At 45.2% G+C, this 15,291-nt stretch overlaps 1 protein-coding gene across 2 annotated transcripts in view; it reads left to right on the forward strand.

Annotated features, from left to right (window-relative positions):
- Positions 1-15,291, forward strand: part of LOC124720306 (zinc finger protein 431-like) — a 162,599-nt gene that overhangs the window by 26,367 nt on the left and 120,941 nt on the right. For both annotated transcript variants that reach the window (XM_047245613.1, XM_047245614.1), the window contains exon 4: positions 10,258-10,350. In XM_047245613.1, the coding sequence (XP_047101569.1) occupies positions 10,258-10,350 (93 nt within the window). The remainder of the gene's footprint in view (positions 1-10,257; positions 10,351-15,291) is intronic.

Here is a 15,291-nt window from a genome sequence, read left to right on the forward strand (position 1 = left end):
TAAATTACTTTAATGTTCATTGAGCTGGCAGCTATGTGGCTCCTTGTGTCTCAGGGTCTTCTGGCTGCATCCCAGTGTGGTTTTCGCCAAGGCTGTTCCACTATTGGTAATCTGTTTTGCCTGCAGTCTGCCAGCCAATCAGCTTTTGCCCAATGTCAATGCATTATAGCCATCTTCTTCGACCTGCAAAAGCTGTATGACAACAGGAGGTCACACCATATCCTTGCTGCCTTACACAAGTGGGGTCTGTGGAAACCACACCCAGTTTTTATCTAGAGTTCTCTGTCACAGTGTGTGTTCTGGGTTCTGGTTGGTGCTTCTCATAACACTTCCCATATCCAAGAGAATGGAGTCCGCAGGGCTCTGTACTGAGTGTACTTTTCTTTCTACAAGCCGTCAATGGTCACTTCCAGCTGTGAGGTCATCAGTATCACCCTCCTTGTATGCTGACTATTTCTGCTTCTTACTATTGCTTCTCTAGTGTGTGTGTCGCCGAATGTAGACTGCAAGGCACCATATGAAAGATGCAGTCATGAGCACTCATCCGTGGCTTTTTGGTTTTCAGCTGCCAAGACCCATGTCATGGTTTTCTGTCAGCATCGTATGGTTCATCCACAACTAGAACCTTTTATTGATGACAAACTACTCAATGTGGCAGGAACTTACTGCTTTTTAGGAGTGGTCTTTGGTTCTTAGTTGGAATGAATTCTCGACCTTTTGTAGTGTAAGTGAAAGTGCTTGCTGCACCGCAGTACACTTTGTCACGTAAGACCAGCAGGGGTGCAGAGTGCACTACCTTTCTTCAGCTTTACAAAGGCATGATACCACCCTGTCTTTGTTATGGGAGTTTAGCATATGGTTCGGCATCATCCTCAGCATTGTGGATACAGGATCTGATGCACCACTGAGGGGTTTGATTTGCAATAGGAGCCATCTGAAGTAGTCCTGTGAACACATCTCGTGGAGGCTGGGGTCCATTCATTGTGTATCAGGTGCCAACAACAGCTTCTCAGTTATGCTACCTATGTTTGCAACTCTCCTAAGCATCCAAACTATCATCCCCTTTCCAAAAACAGAAACAATGGTGGCCCAGATCAGGGATTTTGATCAGTCCACACTCTGTCCCTCCCCTCCAAATCCCAGTTATTTCTTCCTCCACCTCTTGGCCCACTCACGTACACTTCTGTGGGGAACCCATGGGTCACAGCTTTGTCTTGATCCATCATGAGGTCCAAAAGACTCGTGCCCTCCTGAGGCTCCCTGCCACCAATGTTTCCCCATCATTGGTACATCCTGGTGTTTAGCAGTAGGCTATACTGATTGCTTGATGATTGCTGATCACATGGGCTGTGCTTTCACTGTGATAGTTCATACTGAACTGCCTTCCTTGCGGAATCTGTAGTGTTCCAAGCCATCTCTTGTGCTCTTGAGCATATCCTTTCCTCCACTGGTGGGTTCTTCATCTGTAGCAACCCCTTGACCAGTTTCAAAGCTTTCAACCAGTATTACACTCAGCATCCCTTCGTCATTGCTAACCAGTATTCCCAGTATGCTCTTGAGAAATGTGGATGCTCAGTGATGATTGTTTGGACACTGGGTCACGTTGAGATCCCTGGGAATGAACTTGCTGATAGCTTGCCCATATGGGCTATCAGTAAACTGTCTCTGGTAATTAGTAGTCTGGAAACAGACCTCTGATTGGTATTACTCCATCAAGTTTAAGGAACCTGAAATATGGAATGGATCACTGCAACTTCAAACTAGACTTCTTTCCTCCTCTCGTATTAATCTTTTGTCTCTGTACTTCACTTTCCCTGTCAGTGTTGCTAGAATTTCTGAGGCTGTTTCTGAGTGGAGTACTTCTCATAAGCGTGCGGGGACTGGGGGATGTATGTCCCCTCATTGCATTCTGCTCTCCAGTGCTTCTGGCTGCTCCCTAAATGGTGGGGCACCTTGCCTCTGGATTGTGTGTGGTAGGCTCTCTCTTACCAAGTCATGTAGACCTGCCTGCCTGTTTGAGAAAGAAGGGATGGACGATCTAGTAGTTCGGTGCCTTTAATCATTCAATCAGCCAACAACCTCGGTCCATCAGCTACCCTTTCTCTGTCTGTTGTTCTTCCCTTCCTCTTCCCACATCATCCTGACCACATCCATAGGAAGTTGCCGGTTATTACGTTCTTAGTATTTTAGTCTAGATGGTAAGTAATATGTGTACCTGGCTTGTCTGAAGTTTAGGAGGTGATGTAAAAAACATCCACTTTCATAATATGTATGGTTACTGTGTATGCTGGTTGCTGCTTGGTATGTAAGAAAAAAATTTTGATTGATATTTTGGGGTCAATCAATTACTGTTGTGCTTACCTTCAAGAATAAACATAGCCTTGGTTCCCAATATTTGAATTGGGGCACCACATTTTCTTGCTGCCTATTCCTAATTGATGGGTATATGTGATTAACAGCTTCTACACAAGATCTGTTTGAAAGTCCCCCTCACTCCCCCCTTGCTTTCCCCCCTTGCTTTCCCCCCTTGCCTTCCCCCCCCTTGCCTTCCCCCCCCCTTGCCTTCCCCCCCTTGCCTTCCCCCCCCTTGCCTTCCCCCCCCTTGCCTTCCCCCCCCTTGCCTTCCCCCCCTTGCCTTCCCCCCCTTGCCTTCCCCCCCCTTGCCTCCCCCCCCCTTGCCTTCCCCCCCCTTGCCTTCCCCCCCTTGCCTTCCCCCCCCCTTGCCTTCCCCCCCCTTGCCTTCCCCCCCCTTGCCTTCCCCCCCTTGCCTTCCCCCCCTTGCCTTCCCCCCCTTGCCTTCCCCCCCTTGCCTTCCCCCCCTTGCCTTCCCCCCCTTGCCTTCCCCCCCTTGCCTTCCCCCCCCTTGCCTTCCCCCCCTTGCCTTCCCCCCCTTGCCTTCCCCCCCCTTGCCTTCCCCCCCCTTGCCTTCCCCCCCTTGCCTTCCCCCCCTTGCCTTCCCCCCCTTGCCTTCCCCCCCTTGCCTTCCCCCCCTTGCCTTCCCCCCCTTGCCTTCCCCCCCTTGCCTTCCCCCCTTGCCTTCCCCCCTTGCCTTCCCCCCCTTGCCTTCCCCCCCTTGCCTTCCCCCCCCTTGCCTTCCCCCCCCCTTGCCTTCCCCCCCCTTGCCTTCCCCCCCCTTGCCTTCCCCCCCCCCTTGCCTTCCCCCCCCCCTTGCCTTCCCCCCCCCCTTGCCTTCCCCCCCCTTGCTTTTCCCACCCCCCTTGCTTTTCCCACCCCCCCCCCTTCGCCCTGTATTCCAGTTACCCTACTCTTCTCTGAGAGAGCTATGTTGGAACAACACTCGGAATACTTGATCACTTTTTGCTTTTTTCCATTTCTTGAAGAACCATTACTGACTGATGGCTATTTTGTTTTGGTAAAGCAAGATCCTGAACTTCAACAACATTCTGATGGATCTGAGCATAATGTAAGTTTTCACCTTAGCACTGTATTGTGCAGGTAGTGTAGTTAGAATGTCATGACACAAATATGGGGCATTCAAGCTAAATTATCAAAGATGGTGTAAAACTGTAACCTATGGTACCAGCTACTTTCAGGAATGTTTGTGGTTTTCCAGTTTACTCTAGCGAGATGTGTTATTTGTATGGTATTACCAATAGTATTTTAACTGCACTTGTAACAAGCATATTTTTGCAAAACATTATCCTTGCCCTAATTTTGTGTTATGATTATATGTAATGAATGCCGTAAGTGCACATTTATTGTCAACAGAGCAAGGAAGACTTCCTCTTGGAAGTAATTGTTAATCTTGTTAGATGTGTCTGTGTCGCTGTGCTGTAACAGATGATGTCGAACTATATGTAGCGGGTATATATTCTAGAGTTCCCAGTCACTATTCACTGTAGTATTTACATCATCACTGAAATCTTGCGTTGGCTGTCTGTAATTCCTTATGATTTTCCTCCAGTACACATGAAATACACTTGCATTTTTTACTAAAGAGCAGGCATTGAAAATAAATGGTGACAGAGCAAGAAGCTGTGTAAATAGCATTAAATTTGGTTAACTTTGATGATAATGCGTGGAATGCTATAGTCATTTGATTAAAAAGTCCTCTTGTTTATCGGTTTACAGCAGGAAGATTATTTGCATCCGTATGTTATCTGAGTCTAATTTTGAATTGTTACCACACACATATGTCACGTTTGTATATGGGAGTACGACCACCCTATAGTGCCGGCGCACACAGGGCCCTGAGCTATTGCAGCTTCCTTTCCTTTCCTTTCCTTTCCTTTCCTTTCCTTCGAAGGCTGCATTACCATCCCTGTTCCTCTTCCTCCCTGTCCTTGCTCTTTTGTCCCTGCCCCCTCTTTTCCCTCTTAGTGGATTTCATGTCGACCTAGCTATCCTCCTGGCTTTGTTTTGATGTGTGCTATTGTTTAGTTTGCTGTTTCTATCTGCTTTTCAGCGTTTTGGGTCCCCTTGGGGTTTGACCTCCATTTCCAAAAATTTTCTGTTCAGTGTGAGCCATTTGGGGATGAACTCACTACCTAGCTTCCATGGTGCAGGTTCCTCTCCCCCTTCCCTCCCCTTTCCCTTTGCACCCTGGCCCCCATCCTGCTGGGTCACCAGCACGGTAGCCAGTCTGTGTGGGGGGCTGTTAAGTACCCACTTGGCTGAGCCCCCTGAAACCACAGGGATCATACTGCTAGTACCTGAGCTGTTAATGCCTTGTGTATGCCCATGAGTCAGTGCTCATCGTTTTGGGGCACCAGAACTTCCGTCAATGGCTGCTGTGACAGGCGGCCCTTGCTGTGGTTGGTTGGCACCCATGGGGTTAGCCGCTGATCAGAGTGGGTGGTACTAGGGTGGACACCTTGCACATGAAGTGACAAAAGCTTCACCATTCTGACTATTCTGCGGCCCTCTCTGAGTGGTAGCAGATGTGACACTCATTCCTCTGATCCTTCGGCCTTCCCCTCCCTGGGAGTAGGGGCAAGCTCACTGGCTTGGGTTGAAACCTTTCCCTCAGTACCTGGTTTGTACCAGGATGGATGGCGGTAGTTTTTCCATGACCAAGCCTTTGTTTTTCATGGAGACGATTGAAGATGAGTATGGCAAGCGATGAGTATAATGCGGTCTGGTATGGTGCTTTGTTCATCAAGACATCTTCTGCTGCCCAAAGTGATGTCCTGCACACTTGTGACCATCTGGGTGACGTCCAAGTCTCCATCACTCCCCATCAGTCTTTAAACTCGGTACAGGGCATTATTTTCCACAGAGTCGTTCTGCTGCAAACTGACAAGGAGCTCTGTGCTAATCTTGAGCAGCGAGGGGTTCGTTTTATCCGCTGTGTGCAGCGAGGCCCCCCAATCGCATCACTATGGGTGCCTTTATCCTGGCCTTAAAGAGGGATGGCCTCCCGGAGGAGGTCAAGGTAATGGTGTATCGGTGTGATGTCAAACCTTATATTTCACCACCGATGTTTTAAATGCTTAAGGTTTGGACACGTCTTCCTGCTGCACCACTGATCCCTCCCCTGTGGTGACTGGCCGCCCCCTCCATGCTCCCTCGCCAATGTGTGCAAATTGTAATGGACAGCATTCTCCATGCTCACCTACATGCCCGGTGTTTGTGAAAGAAAGGAGGGTTCAAGAGTACAAAACGTTGGAGTGGTTCACCTACACTGAGCTCGTCAAAAATATGACCGGCTCCATCCCATGTCTATGACCTCTACTTTTGCTCCAATTACGTCCATTCCCCCTCTTCTTTCCATCCTCCTCCTACTCCTCCTCCTCATGCTCCTCCTCCTCCCCTGCTCCTCCCCCCTCTTCCACCCCCCCTCCCCCTCAGTACCTAAACCACCTCTTCAGGTGCTAATCCCCCTCTCCCGCCGGAGAAGTGCTCCCCTCCTTCGGCAGCTGCTGGTACTGGAGCTCCCTTCTGGGACTCTTCTTCCTGGCACCCCTCTGGTACCCTCTGAGGTGCGGCCTTCCCCTCCTACAGAGTCCCATACCAACAGAGTCTGACCTCACGTATATGGATATTACCCGATTGTTATCAGTGATGGATAGTGACTCAGTGACATGACTAACTCCGGTCCAATCACTTCCACTTTGGACTCCGGCTTGAGAATCCTCCAGTGGAATTGTAATGGATACTTGCATCACCTCTTCTACTCTGCCACTTGTATTGCACTCCAGGAGACCCATTTTGTCAATTCTTACTCACCGACCCTTTGTGGGTTCCACGCTTTGTAGGACTGAATTGTCCCTTTGTGGGCCTGTATTGGTGTTTGCACCTTGGTCCGGAAGGACATTGTTAGTAAATGGGTTCCCCTCCATACCACACTGGAAGCCATTGTTGTCAGGATTCATCTGGCCACTCCAATCACAATCTGTAATCTTTGCCTCCCACCTGACAGGCCACCCACATCCCATACCCTCACCACCCTTCAACAACTCCCCTCTCCCTTCTTTTTATTAGGTGACTTTAATGCCCACAACCCTCTGTGGGGTAGTCATACGACTACTTCCCTGGGCAGAACAGTTGAAGCTGTTCTGGCAGGGCTTGAGCTCTGTTTACTAAACACAGGTGCTCCTACACACTTTAGTGTGACGCACAGAACTTTCTCAACCATTGACCTCTCCAACTGCAGTACCAGCCTTCTTCCCTCCATTGAGTGAGGAGTCCATGATGACTCGTGTGACAGCGACCATTACCCTATTGTTTTGACCTTCCTTCAGTGTCTCGCTCTGTCACCCTCCCAGGTGGGGACTATCTAAGGCTGACTAGGGTGCCTTCTCCTCTGCTCCCATCCCCCCTGTATTGCCACATGACAGTGTTGATAAATCTACTCAGACTTTGACTGCCTCCATCCTTTCAGCAGCTGTTTCAGCAATCCCTTCTTCAGGTTCCCCACGCCAGAAGATGGTCCCTTGGTGGACTCTGGAAATTGCTGCAGCCATAAAAAACCACCAGCGTGCTCTTCAACATTTCAAGCAGCACCCTTCTACTGCTCTTCTTCTGGTCTTTAAACGTCGCTACCTAATCAAATTTCGGAAACTGATTTTCTGTGAATGATATGTAGCTGCCATATTACTCCACACCCCCTCTTCACAAGTCTGGGCGAAACTCCAGCGAATTTTTGGCCACTGTCCTCCCACTAAGGTTGCGAGAACTTCTGTACATGGTGTTGTCGTTACCAATCCGTACTTTGTGGCTGAAAATTTCGGTCAATACTTTGCTCAAGCTTCGGTGTCAGCTCAGTATCTGCCCATGTTCCTTCTCCTGAAAAAGCGTTCCGAACAACTGCCTTTGTCTTTTGTTACTTGCTGCTCAGAACCATATAATGCCCCATTTAGTGAGTGGGAATTTGCCAGTGCCATCGCCCTTCATCCTGACACAGCTCCTGGACCAGATCAGATACATAACCAAATGCTCCAACACTTATCAGTGGCTGCCACCATCATATATTGACCCTCTTCAACCATCTGTGACGTGAGGGAGTATTTACTGCCCTGTGGCAGGATAGTATTGTTTTCCGGTGTTGAAGCCAGGGAAGCCGTGTCTTCAGTTGGATAGTTACCTTTCAATTAGCCTTACTAACACCCTCTGCAAACTCCTTGAACGCATGGTGAGTCAGTGGCTGTTTTGGATCCTTGAATCCTGCGACCTTTTGTCATCGACTGTAAGTGGTTTTCACTGTGGCCGCTCTATGGTGGATAACTTCGTGCACCTAAAGTCTGCTATCCGGTTAGCTTTTGCCCATTGGCAACACCGCCTTGCAGTCTCTTTGATCTGAATAAGGCCTATGACACCACCTGGTGCCACCACATCCTCACCACTCTTCACGAATGGGGCCTTCGTGGTGCTCTGCCCGTTATTATCCATAATTGTCTTTCTTATCGCTCTTTTCGGGTACAGGTTGGCTCCTCCTTCAGCTCTCCCCATCGGCAAGAAAATGGGGTTCCACAGGGTTCCATGCTGAGCGTCCCTCTCTTTCTGATAGCCATTAATGGTCTAGTTACAGCTGTAGGGGCAACAGTGTCCTCCTCTGTGTATGCTGACGGTTTTTGTATCTACCTCACCTCCTCAATAATGGGCGCTGCAGAATGCCAGCTTCAGGAGCAATCTGTCGGGCCCACTCATGGGCTCTCTCCCATGGCTTTAAGTTTTCGGCAGCCAAGACTTGTGTCACGCATTTTTGTTGTCACCGCATAGTCCATCCCCATCCGGAACTGTTCCTTGATGGCCAGCCCCTCGGGGGATGGACACCCATCGCTTCTTGGGTCTGATCTACGATGCCCGATTGACATGGCTCCCTCACCTTCGCCAGCTGAAGAGGACATGCTGGTCCCATCTCAATGTTCTTAGGTGTCTGTGCAATACCACCTGGAGTGCAGACCGCTCTGTTCTCTTACGATTTTATCAAGCATTGGTCCAGTCTCGTTTGGACTATTGAAGTCCTGTCTATGGTTCTGCATTGCCTTCGACACTGCAGATCCTAGACCCCGTCCACCACTGTGGGGCCCGACTTGCAACTGGTGCCTTCAAGACTAGCCCCATACTTGGCCTTCTCGCAGAGGCGGGGATTTCGCCACTGTGAGTTTTGTGCCAGCAACAGGTGATATCATATGCACTCCACATTCACTGCACCTCAAAGCACCCTAATTATGTCCTCCTTTATCCAGACATGATCACCACCCTGCCACAGCGATGGTCACAATGTGGGCTTACCATGACTGTCCGCATTCAGTCGCTCTTTTCTGAGCTTCAGCACTTGCCTTTACCACCTGTCTTCTCTGCTCACGCACGTACGCCTCCATGCTGCGTCTCTCGGCCGCAACTCTGTCTTCATCTCTCAATAGATTCAAAGGATTCTGTCCCTCCAATGGCTCTTTGCCACCAGTTCTCCTGTCTCCTCAGTTCCTTTCAGGGTTCGGAAGTGATCTATACTGATGGCTCCATGGTCGCCAGCTGCACTGGTTTTGCTTACATCTATGTGCAATGCACGGAACTTCACTCCTTGCTAGATGGCTGTAGTGTTTTTACTGCAGAATTAGTAGCCATCTTGCGCACACTGGACCATATATGCTCCTGCTCAGGACTATCCTTCACTATCTGTAGCGACTCATTGAGCAGTTTGCACGCTATTGGCCACTGCTTCCCTCGCCACCTGTTCACCCATTTGTCATTGCTATCCAGGACTTCCTTTCTCTCCTCGTTCAACATGGAGTGGCTTTCATTTGGACCCTAGGCCATGTTGGGATTCCACGCAATGAACCTGCTGATCGACTGGATAAGTTAGCTACTACCAGGCTCTCTCTTGCTGTTGGCATTCCAGATATAGACCTTCACTCGGTATTAGGTTGTCAGGTTTTGGGCCTTTGGGATGCGGAATGGAGCACTCTTTCTTCGCCGAACAAGCTCAGGGCAATTAAGGCTTCTGCAACTCCATGGTTGTCCTCCTTATGGGCCTCTCATAAGGCTTCTTTTGTCCTCTGTCGGCTCCGCATTGGCCATACTTTTCTGACTCACGGCTATCTCCTCCATCGTGAGGACCCCCCTCTCTGTCTTTGTGGATCGATGTTGACTGTGGCTGACATCTTGTTGGACTGCCCCAACTTAGCCACCCTACGACAGACTTTTAGCTTTCCAGAATCGCTGCCCCTGGTGTTGGCTGATGATGCCTCAGCGACGGATCTTATTTTAAGTTTTATTCATGATGGGGGTTTTTATCGCTTTATTTAAGGGAGGGGCCTTCTACCTTATTGGTGATTGGAGGGGATGGCAGGCTTTCATGCTCGCCCCTTCGTCCCGACTGGATTGGCTTCAACTGGGCTTGGTGGTTCACCGCGGCCCTCTACCTTCCCACTCCTTTCCTCATGGGGTCTGCTATGTCCTGAGCATCTCTCGTCGCCTGTGCTCCTTCCTTCATGTGCCTGTCATTAGTCACTTTCTTTCCCTCACGTCGTCTTCTGTCCTTTCCCTTCCTTCCCTGTCAATAGCTTATCATTTTATGGATGTTGTAATTCCCTCTTTTAGTGTGGGATTTTATTGGTTTTAGTTAATCTCAGGATGGAGGGATTGATGACCGCATAGTTTGGTCCCTTCTCCAACCAACCAAAATCAGAGACATTAGAACTGATGTGAATGCATTCTGATACTCACTCTTGCCAATCGATATGAATATCTGCAAAGTTGGATGATATACATGAGAAACGAATATTGAGAACTGTGTCATACACACAGAAGTTAGCAAGTAGCAGTTATTCACAGATTGTTTTCTTCTTTCAGGCTATTAAAGATCCATTGGGAGTATCTTGGACCAGTGAGTTTATCAAGGAGGATCCTGAGCTAAATTTGGAAATGGATGTAACTGAGAATATTGTAAGTATTTACATGTCTAATGTATTGCATGTAGTCAAGTAACAAGTTCTTTGTCAATTGTGGAGAGCAAAGGATGCATTGCAGTGGAACTGTCACAGATTCAGTTTTCTGGAACTTGTTGCTGTTCATAATTGTAGAGTACTCATGTACTCCTACATTTGACTTTCATATCACCTGTAACATGCTGACAGTTTTAAATAGAAGTGAAAGAGGACTATTGGCTGATATAATCCTGTTTGCTGTAGCCCTTGTTCATATCAACTATATTGTATAATGGCTGTGTGTGATGGATACACTAAATTCACATTTATTTTAAGTGTAGGTCATTTGGAAATATTCCTCCTTTCGATAACTTCTGATCAATACAATTCAAAAGAACATTGGCTATTCTTATTTTTTGTGTGTATCATAGTTATTCTTGAGTTTGTCCTAAAATGTTTTTGGGTTTTGAAAAAGAGAGATAAAATTGGTGTGTTGTAAATCAGCCCAGATACTTTGGCCAATTTGTGGCAGCTTCTGTGGTACCTTTTGTATTAGTAATAAATTTTTCAGTAATATGAAACTGTGTATGTCTTTTTGGTGAATGATTGTACGTAGGTGAAGCCATGTATAACCTTACCATTTGAGTCCTTGCAGATGTAAAAAGAGAAATACTAATTTTGTACATATGCTTTATGGCCTTGTGTATGGAAAGATATGCCCACAGTGATAAACATGTTACAGGAATAAAATGAGACAAAGACTGGGGAACATTCTACTCACAATTTGAGAAGGTTACTTACTGGCTCACTCTTGATAGCATTGTCCATAAACAAACTTGTTGTAAGGATTCTTCATGCACTGAAGTGTTGGCTTCTTCAGACACTGAAATGTGTGGTGATTATACAAGCATACAGGTCAAGGAACCAAACTATCATGTTAGGAACAGCTCAGAGAGTATGTAAAGGAATGTAGCTGATTCACAGCTAACAGGCCAAGACTAAATTTCACAGAGACTCATGTTATGCCATTTTAAACAAATGAATGGGATGCATTGGCATCACAAGTAGACAGGACAGTAAGTCAAACTAGTGATGTTGTTCCACAAGAAGGGATTTACAGAAATAAGAATGCCATGCAAAGTGGACAGGGATGTGCAAAAGAGACGTTTGGCTAAAACAATTAACTGTAGGGTGTCCTAGGGCGTATCTGTAGTTGTCAAAGTGGCTGGATTGTTGTTGGTGAGCACTTACCATGAAAATATAAAAGGCAATACTGGCCTTGGTATGCAGCACAAGAGATCACAGGTCGCACAAGATGCCTGCATGGCACCAGGCCCAAAGGTGCAGAGATAGTGTCCACTGCATTGAAAACTGCTCCCAATGCGAGTGTGCAGAACAGTGTGTTGCTGGTTGTGTGGTCTGGAAAACCATATCATGTGGTTGGCACTGAAATCACTGACGTGTACCTCACTTGTTACTTTGAAAATATGTAACTTAGATTAAATAGTGGTAGACACCTGAGCAAATCTAAGAGTAGGATGTGTGACGATAACAGTGATCCTGAGTAGCACATGCAGTTGTGCAGTGAACATCGTAGCTCTGTCGGCTGGAGTGACATGCAGTCTTTGTGGTCTGGGAAGCATAAACTGCTAGGGCTTAATAATGGTGAAGAAAAATAAGGCTGATAATTTATATACTGGCACATGGCTAGCAAGATTTTGTTTTAATTGTGGAATTGGGAATTTTATTAGGTAACTGCATGAGAAGCTAGAGCAAGCTAGCAAGATAGCAAAGTAATACTTTGTTGGAGAAGCAATTCAGTGGCAGGCTGCTACACCTGTTACTGGTTGGTTCAAACAACACACAGGTGTTACAGAGATGCTTTAGGAACTCAAATGAGAATTCCCATAGGGAAATTGGTGTTCTTTCAAGGAACACTATTTAGAAAATTTAGAGAACAGCCGTTTAAAGCTGCCTGCTGAACAATTTTGTTGTTTCCAACATACATTGCACATACGGACTATGAAGATAAAATTTGAGAAATCAGGGCTGATATGGAGGCGCATATACAGTCTTTTTCCCTCATATTTGCAAGTGGAATGGGAAAGGAAATGACCAGCAGGGTTATGGGGTACCCTTCACCACAACCCATTAGGTGGATAGCAGAGAATCGGTGTATTTGGAGATACGAGGAAAATAAATAGCTGGCTAATGTAGCAGGAACAACAGTGATATTTTTCATAGTAGTAAATGTGAATACATAAATATGTATACATACATACAAAATAATCTATTAGCAGTTCTCATAATTAGCAGTGTGACATTAGCACTAGTCACAAGCAGCTGGTTGTCTGTATACTTCACATAGGTAAATTCTTGTGGGAGCCTCTGCCTTCAGATTTGCAGCCTGGCTCATCCCACATCCATCCACATCTTCATTTACGGAATGCGATGTGTAAAACAAAGAATAAACGAATGAATAACGTTCAAACCACATCTCTAGCCAGAGCAGAGGTTACGGTGTTGAAAAAAAATTTAATTTATTGAAAAAAAATTCTGAAATGTTCAGACAAATTAAGGTTATCATATTTTGCTGAAAGAAGTTACACCTGTATAAGCAATTCCTGAGGATCTTTAAAATCATCAGGTTTCAAAAGGCTGTAATTTTGTTATAAACAGCTGTGTTTAGGATCAGATTCGTCATTTACTAATCACAAATATGAAAATTCTTTTCAACACATTTAAGCATCCAGGTGATAGACTTGATCCATGCATTTGCAAGCATGTCAGTGTAGGAAACTCACTGCTGTTGCCGTGTAGCATCATAGTTGATCCAAAGTTGTTGGTAGAGGATGCACATGGGTGGAGCCTTTCACAAACTTCTACCAATAAAAAAGATACCATACTGTGAGATGAAGCAAATTTCACGGTCAGGTCTGCAGCCCCTTGTAGCTGATCAATACCTCAGGCAGCTTATTGTTCAGAAGTGATCTTTCATGCAGGTTACAATGCAGTGGTACACCATACAGATGAAAAATTATATTTCTGATCATTTTCCATCTTTTCTGTTTTTGGTCCATCTGTGTGTTTTCTAATATCATACACTTTGTTCCGTTTGTTAAAGAATTCCCTACTCTTCAGATTCAGTCAGTGTTAATCTCATTAAACTGTTAATTACATTACATAAGTTGAATAATAAATCATGATCACTACCAACAAACTTCCTGTCCCATAATGGACAGCACGTTACCCTTATTAATGCTGCAGCTACCAGTTCAAGTCATCCCTTGAAGACTCATTTTATAAGATGTAAAGCAATCAAAAATGACCTGCTACTGGAAGAAGTAAACATCAATGATCACACACTAAATGAGACATACTGTGTACAATTCCTTGTTGTCTGCTTTCATTTCAATTGAAATTTGGTCAACAAATTGGTAAACTTGTCAAGTAGATGCCCACAGCATTACTCACCTAGAGGCAGTTATGATGGCTTCTTTTGGATTTTTCACTTGTTTTTGGAATTACCTTCTGGGACAGCCAACTGGAAATAAATAAAATATTTATATGTTGTTTAATGTAAAAACCAATAAGGAGTTCCATCGTGACATGTAGGTGCAAGATTCGCTAGGTCAGTGAAGAGCTTTATGCAAGGTGTCCAGGTGTCAACATCACATCACATTCCTGCTAGAAGGTTGTATCAGATAAATACTAATCTGTTCATAAAAGCCATGCCATATAAGATTATCCTATAGGATAGTACTGAGTGAAAGCATGGAAGCATTTCTGCAAGTTGACACTGGAGGAAGATTCATTAATTGGAAGGCAGAGAGATATAAACGTTTTGGTTAACTCATTCTCATGCTGGTGCCTCCTTAACTTATTATTGATCCAAATGCCCAAGAACTTAACGCATGGATTCTCATCTAGTGTCTGTCATTGATATCTCGTATCTGTAAATAATTTTGATTTGTTTGGAATTGCATGATGTGCATTTTTGTAAGTATAAAGGTTGAATTTTTGTTCTGTTGCCTGTAAACCAGTTGCAAGCATGTTCCATTATTCTCCTGGCTGTTTCTAGTATGAATGTGTTTGCCAGTTATCAGTGTACTTTTCATTGGCAAGCATTGCAGATTTTTCAGGCACTTCCAATGGATTTAGCACAACATTTATGTAGGTACGTATAAATCAAATGCTGAACCCTGTGGGACTTCATATGTTTTGTTTTCCCATTCTGTGTCCAGTTTTCCTCCCAAGGTATCATTTATTACTATGACCCAGTTTTTCATTGCTAAGCTAAGATCCAGTTCTTGTAAGTGTAATTCTTTTAACACAATGACACTACAGTTTCCTGAGTAAAGGGAGATCAAGGCTGTAACAAGTGGCAATAAGTTTTCTCCACTTCTACTGCATTCATCTGATGAAACTGATGTGTGGTTGAGTATACACTTCCTGACTAAGTCGTCTGCATCTAATTTCAATGGTCACTTTTCCCCCCAGTTTTTTCAGCTACTGTTAAGAAATTGTTTTCATGGCCTGATATCATCTCAGTTTTTCCTAAATATTAGGCTTGTGGATAACGTGATAGCACTTTCATTTTGCATGTTGGCATTCCAGTTGCTGAGGGTTTATTTATCAATTGTCATTTTTCATTTGTAGTTCACTATTGCTATTTGAGTTTCCATATATTTGAGTTTCCATATATTTGAGTTTCCATATATTTGAGTTTCCATATATTTGAGTTTCCATATATTTGAGTTTCCATATATTTGAGTTTCCATATATTTGAGTTTCCATATATTTGAGTTTCCATATATTTGAGTTTCCATATATTTGAGTTTCCATATATTTGAGTTTCCATATATTTGAGTTTCCATATATTTGAGTTTCCATATATTTGAGTTTCCATATATTTGAGTTTCCATATATTTGAGTTTCCATATATTTGAGTTTCCATATA

This window comes from Schistocerca piceifrons, chromosome 11 (assembly GCF_021461385.2).
Source record: "Schistocerca piceifrons isolate TAMUIC-IGC-003096 chromosome 11, iqSchPice1.1, whole genome shotgun sequence".
Lineage (NCBI taxonomy): Eukaryota > Metazoa > Arthropoda > Insecta > Orthoptera > Acrididae > Schistocerca > Schistocerca piceifrons.